This window comes from Cucurbita maxima, unplaced genomic scaffold (genome assembly GCF_002738345.1).
Source record: "Cucurbita maxima cultivar Rimu unplaced genomic scaffold, Cmax_1.0 Cma_Scf00023, whole genome shotgun sequence".
In the NCBI taxonomy this organism is placed as follows: domain Eukaryota; kingdom Viridiplantae; phylum Streptophyta; class Magnoliopsida; order Cucurbitales; family Cucurbitaceae; genus Cucurbita; species Cucurbita maxima.
In genome coordinates this window covers 566,058-578,946 of record NW_019272039.1, presented here as the reverse complement: position 1 = coordinate 578,946, position 12,889 = coordinate 566,058, and the positions used below count along the sequence as shown (strand labels likewise).

Sequence of the window (12,889 nt, the reverse complement as noted above, 5' to 3'; positions counted from 1 at the left end):
TTTTTTTTTTTTTTTTTTGTTGGATGTCAAAGCCACTCGAAGTCGAATAGTCTTTTCAGAAGTTAGTATAATGCTTCCCGGACCGTGTGGATACTCACATTTTGTTTGTCGACGCTCCCTACCATAGACTAGGCTTCGAAAGTTCGTGATATTGATAATAATAATATAACACTAAACAAATGAAATAGAGTGAGGTGTATATGAAGAAAAATTTAATAATTAATAATGGCTACAGAAGAATCAAATGAAGGCCATTTTTAGTGAATTTTACAGCAAATCGACTCTAGAAACTAAGGTTAATGTTTGAAACCCTTAATCACCCATTAATTCCTCTAAAACGGTCTTCTTATCAGAATAATCTGGAAACTGATCACCAAATACACAAACATCCAATACACTAAGCTTCTATTTTCCATTGCTGTTGTCTGTTTAAAAAATAAAAAAAAAATGAAATTAAAAGCAAAACTTTATAAATTTTGCTTTAGTGAAAAAGAACTTACCTTAGTGGCCGAAGAAGATAAAGAGATGGATGCAGAAGAGGTTGAAAGGCCCATATTGTAAGCCATAGTTCCATCAGGGTGATAGAGACCATAGTTTCTTTCAGAGGTTGGCCCAGGCTTCATGTCTTCATTAAACAGAGCAAAAAGATATACTTCGAGCCTCGAATTTGGCCTCAAAGGAGTCCCTTCATTTGCCAATTGTCTTCTTAATAAATTCCTATTGTAAATGGCTGCATTTTCAGAATTTGCTCCAATTTCATCCAAGTCTCCTTTTGAAGGCCACCCAGTCTCTGAAACCCTCACTTCAATCCCATCAAAACCCAGCCTTGCCATACCAAATATCACTGCATCTACTTGAGCATACAACATATTGTCATAATTTAGCTTAGTGGAAGGATCGACCAAGTAAGTCATGGGATTCAAAAGCGCATAATCCAAAGATATGATATCAGGGTTATCTTTGTAAGCAAAATAAGGGTATGCATTGATCCAAAATGGCGCTTTTGTTCTTGACAAAAACTGCAAAAATTGTGAAATGTAGCTTGACACTTCACCTTTGAAGCTACCAGCTGAAGGAGGGAAGGATTCCTCAAGAACAGCCAAGGATGTTGGAGTTGAGACATGAATGTACGAACCTAGCCCTAGTTCCCCCAACGCTTCATGAATGGCAATCATAGCCGGGATGAGGTTCGCCATTAGCACCGTGTCGTTCCCGGTGAATATCTCGTTCCCGACCGCAATTCCGGTGATCCTTACGGCCGGGAAATAGGGCTTGATGTGGATTGCAACCCATTGGAGGGCTTGTTGAGGATCCAAAAGCTGCGTTAGCATCTCGTTTTCTATGGTCACAACGAGCTCTGTGTTGGAGTTGGCAAATGAAGTCAATATTTGTGGATTTGTATCGTATATTCTCACTTTTGAGATCTTAAGTGAAGTTAATAACTCCAAAACTTTATCCGGTGATGGCAAATTATCACCAACTTGGCCATAATTAACACCTAGAGATCGAACTCCTGCCAAACTCACAACAATAATATAAGAACACATAAACAAAAATTACATTAAAATTAAAAACAAAATATTCTCCTCATACCTGAAAATGAAAGGAAAAATAAAAGAAAAGAATGGATCATGGCAGAAGAGTTAAGAGATTTGGGTGCAAATAATGGGTACTATATACCAATGGGAAATGGTATGAAATCTTCTTTTTTTCCATCATCAATGGGTCCAATAAACCATCTCTTTCTTAGTACACAAGCAATTCAGTAAAAGATCATAATATCAATAATTATGTATACGATGTATAGATTATAAATATTAATTAGGTTGGTGGCCGTACCTTTTACTTGGCTTTGGATGTTTGGATAAGGATGTGGAAATTACGAGAGTGTCCTTGATGAAGAACTCTTACTTGCAATTTGGTCTGCAAAGATGACCAAATTAAAGTCGGTTCAGATTTTTCTTTTCGATATTGGTAAAGTAAAATGTAAATGAAAATCCAATTATATGTAATTAAACTTAATTTTCTTTTCATTTATAAATTATTGAATTTAGTAATAGATGTGTATATTTGTGCAAATATTATGGATGAGTGGACCCACTGTGCAACTTTGTTAAAGGTGGTTATATAATTCAATGAATACATATATTTTTTGGAGGCAATGAATAGACATTTCACATGCATCCTAATTTCCTTTTAACAAAATAAATATTTAATGCCTTTTTTTATTTATATATAAATTTAAACCTACATTTATTTCAAAAGGGAAAACCCCCCAGGGGTTTAGATACACTGATAAGATAAGCTCAGAAAGAGATATGAAAAGCAAGATGGGTTATTTTAGCAAATAAATTATTTATTTACTTTTTTTCTAAGGTTGCCACGTCGCCCCCACGCCATTGGGCTGATTTCTAGGCCACAATTCAATTATAATTAAAAAGATAGAAGAATATATCTCAACTATTGTGTCAAAATGAAAAGTAAGATTTAATTTGTTATTGGAATCGATTATATAAATTGAGTAGAACACAAATTTATTTATGAATATTATAGTTGAGTGGATTATTACAAAAAAAAAAATAATAAATAAATAAATTACATAAATGTCAAAATCAGCGTAGCTTATTTGACTTGTGTTATTGAATAATTCATATTCAAGAGCTTAATCGAAAAATTCTCATTATTGAAATGGGCCTTTTCAGGCCTGTATTGAAATGGGCTTTTTGGTAGATATGGAAATGGGCCTTACTTGGCGGGCTTCTATTTGGATAAACAGTTGTTACGTGTAAAGTTGACGTCCACTTATTTTTAAATAATCATGAAATAGACACGTCATACTGCTTCGCTGCTTTGTAAATTGACGGCGGCACGCAAACTGGTTTTATTGTTAGGACGTGTCTTCGTTTTTTCTTTTTTAATAATATGAATTAACTGATCATTATAATATATTTACGTCTTGTGTTTTTTTAGTCATTTTTCTATATTATTGTTAATTTTATTTTATTTTTTAATATAATTTTCTCAACCGCAACTTTAGAACAACACCAAATTTAAAAGAGAAAAAAAAAAGAGTCGAGAATAAATTTGAAAAATAATAAATTAAAAAAAAAATCCCGAATATTTCGCGGTCTCGGGAAAAAAATAAAATATAATATATGTTTTACAAAAATGTAAATTTAATCAGCCCAAATCCAGTTGAGATCCTCCATGGAAGGAAGCTCGAGCTTGAGCAGCAAGGGATCCAAGTCCTCAAACGACGTGCTCTGCACAGACGACGTCGTATCGGTCTCACAACTTACAGTACTTTCTTCAAACCGGGCTGATCTTACATCAATAATGTTCTCATCCACTCGCGGCTTCTTCCTGGTGTTTCCACCGGCGGTGGAATTCATGCCGGTGAGGGTCTGAACGACGGACTTGAAATTTGAGACGTCGGTCTGAATATGGTGGTACTCAATAAACACCACCTTCACTGGACCCGCCGCCTTGGAGTTCGCCATCTTTTGAAAGGAAAGAATGTCTAAGGTTATAATTTTGCTCTGCTTCTGGTTCTGGTTCTGTATGGATTATATATTAGTATAGAGAGTGAGAGAGGCACAATGAATTGACCGTTTGAGAAAAATGGAGGGAGTTGACCGAGTCAAAGGCAGCATGCGAAGAATATTGAAGAAGTCAAGTGGGAGTCTTTGATTTGTCGTCGTTGAACTCCATGCAGGATTGTAATGTTGCCTCATACGATTTCAATTAACTTTTACTTTCTCCTTAATCCTTCCTTTCATAAAGGAATCCCTTCATAGGGGTGTGAGTAAATTCCCTTATATATCATGTAATTTTGTAAACTAAGTTAAATTAAAATGAACATGTTTTATTATTATTATTATTATTATTATTTTAGAAATAAAATTTTGAGTTGAGAACAGTGAGAATAATTAAAGAAAGAAAAGAAAGAAATTGGGAATACTATATGATTGGTTGGCTGAATAAAAAGGGTCAAAAGATTTATATCGATGGATTAATGGCAGAGTTGGTGTAGAGTTGGTCAATTTAGAAGAAGTTCTTAAGATGGTATTAAAGTGCTGTTTGCGATGGGCCCAAACGACTTTAAGGACCTTCACTGCCAAAGACTCAAAATTGAAAGAAGCTTAGAGTGCTTGTATTAAGACTTATCCGAGCGGCGGCGGCGAACAGGCCGTAGGAGAGAGATTTCGAGGGTGTAGCCCATTTTGAATACCTTGTTTCAGAGCGCCAACATCATCCGGGGAAGGTCCATTTCTCCCGACGCCATTGAAGAGGCGTCAGAAGAAGTGGAGGAGAATTTAAGCGCCCTATCCCGACAGCGCCATGGAGTTTAAGAATGTCTGGAGAAGACCAACCATTTGTTTCCCCGAGCAAAAAACAAGACCGTCCTTTTAGAATCATACATAGTCCTACCCATTTAGGACCATTTCTTCTCGGCCCAAGTGTATTAAACGCCCGTTTAATTTCATTGATAGTACGCCCAATTGGGCCATCTTCTCATCGGCCCAAGTGTTGTCATGGCCCGTTTAAATTAATTGATGGCCCGACGGATTAGGCCTTTTGTTTCGGCCCAATTATTGTTAAGCCTTTTGTTTCGGACGCCTTTTCCTCGGCCCAAATCTGATAAAGCCCCGTTTAAATTCAAGCCTTTTTTTAGCCCAAGTGTAGTAAAGCCCATTAAAATTCATTGACGGCCTAACCATTATGCTTTTTCCTTCTCGGCCCATGTAGAATAAAGGCCTGTTTAAATAAATTGGTGGTCAGCCCAATTAGGCCTTTTTCGTCGCGGCCGAACTATGGTAAAGGCAAGTTTAAATTTATTGACGGCCGACCGATTAGGCCACTTTCTACTCGGCCCAAGTAGGATAAAGGCCCGTTTAAATTCATTGATGGCCCGTCCAATTAGGCCTTTTTTCTCGGCCCAGATATTGTCAAGCCCGTTTAAATTCATTGACGGCTGGCCGATTAGGGATCTTTTTCTTCGGCCCAAGTCTGGTATAGGCCCGTTTCAAAAGGCCCTTTACATTTTTTGTGGGCCTGTGCCATTCGCCCTTTTCTTTTCAGGCGAAGTATATTAAAAGCCCATTTAATTTCATTGATGGCCTGCCCAATTAGGCCCTCTTCTCATCGGCTCAATTGTTGTAAAAGCCCGTTTAAATTCATTGATGGGCCGCCTGGTTAGGCATTTTTTTCGGCCCAACTATTGTTAAGGGCCATTTAAATAATAATAATCATGCCTTTTTCTCTTCGGCTCAACTGTGGGAAAGGGCCATTTAAATATATTGAGGGCCGGTGCAATTAGCCATTTTCTCTTCGGCCCAAGTGTATTAAAAGCCGTTGAATTTCATTGATGGCCTGTCCAATTAGGCCCTTTTATCATCGGCCCAATTATTTGAAAGTTCCGTTTGAATTCATTGATGTCCCACCCAATTACGCCTTTTTTCTCGGCCCATGTAGGATAAAAGCCTGTTTAAATTCAATGATGACTTGCCCAATTAGGCTTTTTCTTCTCGTCCCAAGTCTGATAAAGGCCCGTTGAGATTCATTGATGGCCTGCGAATCTAGCCATTTTTCTCTTCGGCCCAAGTGTGGTTAAGGCCCGTTAAAATTTATTGATGGCCTGTCAAATTGGGCCTCTTTTCTTCGGCCCAATTGTATTAATGGCCCGTTAAAATTTATTGATGGCCTGTCAAATTGGGCCTCTTTTCTTCGGCCCAATTGTATTAATGGCCCGTTTATATTTATCGTTTCCCGCCCACTTAGGCCTCTTTCTCGTCAGCCCAAGTGGGGTAAAGGCCCGCTTAAATTCATGCCTTTTCTTCGCAGCCCCTGTTGTAAAAGGCCGTTTAAATTCATCGACGGCTTTCCCTTTAGGTCATTTTTTCCTCGGCCCAAGTTAGCTATAACAACTTTTTCAGCAATATCTTTAATTGGTAAATTCAATGCGCGAGTGAAATGCACTATTTAATATTAAAAAACAAATATTCTTTATATTACTGGATATTTTTTTGTTAAATATATATATTTAGAAATTCAGGGGGTTAGGTATAATTTTTATTAATTAAGAAAATATTAGTTCATATAAATAAAGTAAAAGGTTCGGTATACAATTTAAGCAAAATTTACCAAAACGTTTTCAAATTGTATCTTAGGACGAAAAAATTCATTCGGATAACTATCTCGAAAAATTGTTTACAAAAAAACTTAATGACCTCGACAATCTTTTACATTTTCTGTGAAATGACTATTTTATCTACCGACAAACACAAATTTTTCAACATGTTCTTACCTTTGAAGTCTTATGATTGAGTTATCAAGGTGTACATTTTTTATGAATCACGACTCCATGTTCTTTCATGTGTAAAGAATGTCGTTCTAGTCGGCTTAAAACTGAACAAACTTCAGCAGGCCTAACGTTAGTTTTTTCTTGAATCATCATACAAACTTATGATTGCAATCTTCTCCATTCTAATTTATGCTAGTTAGAGTTGCATGGACAACGTGTATAGCCAAACGAACTTAGTTTCTACCTGAACTGTGTTCAATCTGTAAAGATAAACCTCGTCTAAGGCCTATCAAAATCACAGATATAAATGAAGCACGAAGATGTGAAGATCCCTTCATGCACAACTTATTAGCACGAGTGGTAGAAAACAAATTTAGGTAAAACCGAAAAATGGGTCGTGGAATTCCATGAGCAATTAGGGTTTGAACACAAAGAAATTCAAAAAGAATTTAAAGTGGAAAAATGACATGAACTTTTAGAACAAATGGGTTTGAAAACAAATCATATATAAACGCAAGTTTGTGTGTTTATATGAATTTGTGAGTCATTTCACCAAATTCAAGTGGACAAGTCAGGACAGTGAGGTGGTCACTACCACCAAACATTTCAAAGACTTTTATTAATACCATAAAATGAGCACTTGGGAGTGGGTTTTGACATGTTTTGGAAGCTCAAATATTATATGATATTGTATTACTTTGCTTGTTCCATAGACCTTGGCACTTAAATGGATTCTTATTTCTCATCTTGTCTTTCTTCCTTTAGTTCTATTACTTTTGCTTGCTTCTTTTATCCCTAAATCTTATCCTTTTTAATCCCTAAATCTTTTGCTTGTTCTATGGCTAATCTATCTGTATATGAAAGATCACACCATCCTTCTAATTATCGAGCTAAAAAAAGAAAAATTAATCAGCTAACCCAACTCGTATGAACGGATTTGAGTTGGGTTTCGTTTAAATAAATAAATAGTCAGAAATTAGCTAAAAAACGTCAAAAAAAAAATTGGCTAAAATTATTTTCAAACTTATTTTCAAAAGTGAAAAAACGTATGGAAGACTCCATTTTTTTTTATACCCAACTCTTTGGAATTGCGTGGAAAAAGAATACATTTTCGTTTCCTTCAAGAAATGGACTCCCACCGTTGCCATTAATCTAGGTTTAATTTAACAAGCTAATTAGCATAAAGCTAGTTAATTAGTGGCTTAATTAATGGGGGTGCGTTGAGAGGTTGGTGGGTGTGGCAGTTGGTAGTTGATTTCTTGTTAGACAACCCCCCCATTATTAGTCCTTATTTATCCACAAATTTTAATTAAATATATAATTTTAGGACCATATGATTTGCATCCCAATACCCATACACCATGTTTAATTCCATTTGATTCTCATTAAGATTAAGAAAAATAATTTAATTTTATAATCAATTTACCTAACTACGGCTTAAGATTAACAAAAATATATTTCTAACCATCATCTTAATATATTTAATTAAACGCCTAATCACGCGTAATCTTGCATTAAGATGTTGTTAATATTTAATTTTTAAAAAAACAAAAAATAGTTTAAATAAGATTTTGGGTGCAAATCATGTACGGCAGTTGCCCTATAGGTCATCAGGATTTATTTATAAAAATATAATATACAATTATGTTATGTTGTTTATCCAATTATATTATATTATAACTAAATTTAAGCCTTATCTAAGGTAGTGGTTTAGCCGTAAAATACAATTTTACCCCATAATGTAATAATAAAAATAATATAATAATATATAAAAAAAATACTTAGAACCATATAATATATTCATTATTTAGCCCCAGAAAAATATCCCCGACTTACCATACAATATAAATGTCAAGGAAAATTAGAAGGGCTGATGTACTAGTGCCAAGCCAAACTCGATCACTTTCATTCTTCCGGTCCACAGGGGAACGTTGGCCAACCGCTAAAAACTATTTCCTTTCCTTTCCCCAAAAGTTTTAGACAATAGGTATAAACTCGAACATTATTGTTTGTGAAAATTCTTGTTCATAAAAATGTTTTAAAATTGAAGAAAAAAAACAAATTAATAAAAATATCTCTAAATTTTGCATTTATCTATATTTTAAAAAATACTATTAATATTTTATTTCAAAAATACAGGTTAAAACATAAAATAAAAAAAAATAAAAAAATATCCTTAATATTAATATTTGTGCAATACTTAATTTTTAAAAATAAATTAAAATATTTAAATTTTAGAAAAAATAAAAAATGGATGTATCTAGGTGTGAATGAAACTTTTTAAAAATTAAGAGAATTTTTGAATAAAAAATAGTAATAATTTTTGATCCAAAACTAACTACAAGAATTCTGGGTTTGACAAAATTTAATAAATTAATTAATGGGAGTGGTAAAGGGGGGAAGGCAGCTTTATTTTATCCAACTCTCTGACTACGTGTCCCATAGATTAGTCACTAAATATGAAATTAAATCAAGAAGATAGACGACGGTCGTGGGGATTAATTAAATTAATATATATTTTTGGATTAAACTCACTTATTTTATACTAATAAAAACCCCAAATCAATTATTAAAAAAAAAAATTGAAGTTGGGAATGTGGTGGCCTTAAACCTTAAGAAAAAGTGGGTCCCACGAGCCGGAACTGATGTGGTTCAAAGCCACGCAGAAAACGGCCACGTGGGTTCGGCCTGACGCCTTTGCGGACCGAAGGCGGGATTGTCTCTCTATCAAAAACGACCTTGTTATAAATATTAAATTAAAATGTCCTAAAAAATTATCCAACTTTTATAATATTTGTTAATTAAATACCACTTAATATTCTACGCATTTTATATACAAAGTGAGTGGGGAGGGACGGAGAATTCAATCTCTCTCTTTGACCATGTTTAGCTTATGAGAAAAAATATCTCCATAACCTTTGAGTGATTCTTTACTTAAATAGCGATTATTCAAATTATCCGAAATTAATTCATATGAAACCCACATCTCTTAACATAAATAAACATATTTAAATGAATTCATAGTATTGATCGGAGAATAAAATTTAAAAATGGGAATGGGAAAAAGTAAAGGAAGAATTAGTTAGCGTATATATGGGGAGGGGGTTTGAATAGCAAAAAACCAAGTGCCTTTAGGACAAGACAACCACGTGGTGTTGTGTAAAATGTCTGACGTGGACCCCTTCATTGCTCTTTCCCTCACCGCTTCGCCTCTATTTATACCTCATTTTCTCTCCTTATCTTCTCCAAAATCCCTCTCTTTTTTTGTTCTTTTGTTCTTTTCTGATTCCAAAATTATTTCCTCTGCAATTTTGCCTGCTGCTCACTCACTCACTCACTCACTCACTCACTTCGAAATCTAGGCTATGGCGGCTTCTTCTTCTTCGTCCTTATTCAAGCCACTTTGTTTCGACAATATTAAGATTAGGCAACAGTCCAATCGTAGAAATAACGTTGTTCAGTGTGTTCTTCACTCTCCCTCTGTTCTTCATTTTCCCGACCAAACTACTTCTAACAACAAGCTGATTGTCAAAGAAAAAAACAAAGCTTCTATTTCCGATTGGAATTTTCTTCAAAAAACTGCTTCCATGGCGTTAGATATGGTCGAATCCGCCTTACTTTCATTCGAGCTTCAACACCCACTCCCCAAAACCGCCGACCCACGTGTTCAGATCTCTGGAAATTTCGCTCCGGTACCGGAGCAACCCATTAAACACAATCTCCCTGTCACCGGAACCATCCCCGACTACATTAACGGCGTATACATCCGCAACGGAGCCAACCCTCTCTTCGAGCCCACCGCTGGTCACCATCTCTTCGACGGCGATGGCATGGTCCACGCCGTCTCCATCAATGACGGCTCAGCCAGCTACGCCTGCCGGTTCACCGAAACCCAACGACTGGTCCAAGAACGGAAACTCGGGCGATCAATTTTCCCAAAAGCCATTGGCGAACTCCACGGTCACTCTGGAATCGTGCGGCTGCTCCTCTTCTACGCTCGAGGGCTGTTCGGGCTCGTCGACCATAGAAATGGAACAGGAGTGGCGAACGCCGGTTTGGTGTTCTTCAACGACCGGCTGCTGGCGATGTCAGAAGACGATTTGCCGTACCACGTGCGTATCACGCCCTCGGGTGACTTAGAAACCGTGGGCCGTTACGATTTCAACACGCAGCTTAAATCCACAATGATCGCACACCCGAAAGTGGACCCAGTTTCCAGAGAGATGTACGCGCTTAGTTACGACGTCGTTCATAAACCATATCTCAAATACTTCCGATTCTCTCCCGACGGAATCAAATCCAAAGACGTCGAAATTCCTCTCCAAACTCCGACGATGATGCACGATTTCGCCATAACCGAGAATTTCGTCATCATCCCCGACCAGCAGGTAGTATTCAAGCTTCAGGAAATGGTTAAGGGCGGATCTCCGGTGATCTACGACAAGAACAAGAAATCCCGATTTGGGATTCTCCCGAAAAATGCAACCGATTCGAAGGATTTAATCTGGGTGGAGTCGCCGGAGACGTTCTGTTTCCATTTATGGAATGCTTGGGAGGAGGCGGAAACAGAGGAGGTGGTGGTGATCGGGTCGTGCATGACGCCACCGGACTCGATTTTCAACGAGTGCGACGAGAATTTGAAAAGTGTATTATCGGAAATTCGCCTTAATTTAAGGACGGGGAAGTCCACACGGCGGCCGATAATCACCGAGGAGGAGCAACAGGTGAATCTAGAAGCCGGAATGGTGAACAGAAACCGTCTAGGGCGGAAAACCCGATACGCGTATCTGGCAATTGCAGAGCCATGGCCGAAGGTTTCGGGGTTCGCTAAGGTTGATTTGGTAACAGGGGAGGTAAAAAAGCACATTTACGGCGGTAGAAAATTCGGAGGGGAGCCGTTCCTTTTACCGAAAGAGGTGAATTCAGAGAAGGAAGAAGAAGAAGACGATGGGCACATTCTTGTGTTTGTACACGACGAGAGGACGTGGAAATCGGAGCTGCAAATAGTGAAGGCCATGGATTTGAAGGTGGAAGCGACCGTGAAATTACCGTCGCGAGTGCCGTATGGATTTCATGGGACGTTCGTGGACGCAAACAAGTTGCGAGATCAAGCTTGATTGATTGATTGATTGATTGATTTAAACAAATCTCTGTACCAAGATTTTATGAGTGGATGGAGAAATTACCTGTGGGATGGCTTACAAACAGCTCCCCGGATTCTCTCCTATTCGCATTAAAATCTGAACAACCTTTCTTTTTCTTTTCTTTTCTTTTTTTCTATTTCTATTTCACGGAGTGATTTGTAGAGGAAAAAACCCAGCTTGTAGCTTTTGGACAGTTCGGTCGATTTCGAGCTCAGCTGGTTTCTGTTTTCGCTCTGTAAAAAATAAAATATTTGGAGTGTTGTAGATATTATTCTTTTTGGATTTATTCGATTAATTATATATATATATTTATTTATTTAGTAAAAGAAACAAAAAGCAATTGAATTGGGAATTTGGATTTAATAACGTAATTATCACTAAAGTGGGAATGGAAGGTAGAATAAGTTAGAAAAACAGTGTGTCTTTTCCAAAAAATGTTTTAATAAAGTGTTGGTCGGTTGGTAATTAAATTTCACGTTTGGAAACACAAGACTTGGAGAATAATAATAATAATAGTAATAATATGAGACAAAATTGAACTAGCCGGGAAATCCAATCAAAACGGAGAAACTTTATTTTAATTATAATAAATAATAATAATGAATTAACTTTGCCGAACATTAAATGTTGGCCGTAGGATTAATTTTTTAATTTAGGCGTATGATTTTGATTATTGGTAGGAACAAAAGAGTCCCACTTGCCCTTTGTCGTAGGTTGTCCAAAAAGTCAGCAAAATCTCTCCTTTTTTTTTTCTTTCTTCTCAACACTGAATCTCTCACTCCGACTTTTGACTGTCGGAACTTAAAAAAGGCTGTCGTTTATCCCTTTTTTTTTTTTTTTTTTTCTAAATTATTTTTAAAAAAAGTTACAATTTTCCACCCACCCATTTCCACCGATTCCAATTCATTCAACTTTTTCCACTTGTTTTGCCGGTAAAGTCATGAGTTTGTTTGTTAGGGAATCAATTAGTCGTTAGAAATTTCTAATAAATTGAAATTTAAAAATAAAAATAAATTTAGATGAGTAATTTCCAAGCTCCTTCAATCCTAATATGTTAATTTCAACAAAAAAAAAAAAAAAAAACTTTTAGTCTTCACCTTATTACTAGAATCAATTACAACCCCAAAATGATGGGTTTGATTATTATTATTATCTGTGCACAATAATTTTCACCCACACATTTCTGGGTCTAATTGGCGCAATCACTGCCTCAAGTTTTTTTGTTCTTTATTGGTATTATAATAATCAATCAAATCCCCATATGGGAATTTGTTGTTTTCAAATTTGTGGTCTCTTCTCTAAGTTGAGTGAGTTTTCTCTTAACAAAATTTATTATTATTATTATTATTTAAATTAAATTTTTGGTTCTTGGAAATTACGCATGCAATAAACTAATGAACTCTGAGTTTTTTTTTTTTTTTTTTTTTTGGGTCCTAAAATC

The 12,889-nt window shown here is 36.2% G+C and overlaps 3 protein-coding genes across 7 annotated transcripts in view; 1 reads left to right on the top strand and 2 right to left on the bottom strand.

The window, feature by feature from the left end:
* The window catches only part of LOC111497030 (glucan endo-1,3-beta-glucosidase 11-like), a 2,086-nt gene extending 424 nt beyond the window's left edge, over nt 1-1,662 (bottom strand). For 3 of the 5 annotated variants that reach the window (XM_023147643.1, XM_023147644.1, XM_023147646.1), the window contains exons 1-2: nt 1,594-1,662; nt 501-1,513 (exon numbers count right to left, since the gene is read on the bottom strand). In XM_023147643.1, the coding sequence (XP_023003411.1) occupies nt 501-1,513; nt 1,594-1,633 (1,053 nt within the window). In that variant the 5' untranslated portion in view covers nt 1,634-1,662. Of the gene's footprint in view, nt 1-16; nt 119-296; nt 426-500; nt 1,514-1,593 lie in introns of those variants that run through there. The other 2 variants (XM_023147645.1, XM_023147642.1) reach the window with 2 other exon arrangements.
* Nucleotides 1,663-3,176: 1,514 nt separating this feature from the next.
* LOC111497400 (VQ motif-containing protein 10) lies at nt 3,177-3,500 on the bottom strand. Its single transcript, XM_023148187.1, has one exon. The coding sequence runs from the start codon at nt 3,498-3,500 to the stop codon at nt 3,177-3,179; it is 324 nt and encodes a 107-aa protein (XP_023003955.1).
* Nucleotides 3,501-9,341: 5,841 nt separating this feature from the next.
* On the top strand, nt 9,342-11,675 carry LOC111497274 (9-cis-epoxycarotenoid dioxygenase NCED3, chloroplastic-like). Its single transcript, XM_023148031.1, has one exon. It carries the CDS (start codon nt 9,670-9,672, stop codon nt 11,419-11,421), a length of 1,752 nt encoding a protein of 583 aa, XP_023003799.1. The 5' UTR covers nt 9,342-9,669; the 3' UTR covers nt 11,422-11,675.
* The last annotated feature ends 1,214 nt before the right edge of the window (nt 11,676-12,889 follow it).

Excerpts from the sequence above, each read along its gene's own strand:
- LOC111497400 (XM_023148187.1), bottom strand. The coding sequence starts at position 3,500 with ATGGCGAACTCCAAGGCGGCGGGTCCAGTGAAGGTGGTGTTTATTGAG.
- LOC111497274 (XM_023148031.1), top strand. The coding sequence starts at position 9,670 with ATGGCGGCTTCTTCTTCTTCGTCCTTATTCAAGCCACTTTGTTTCGAC.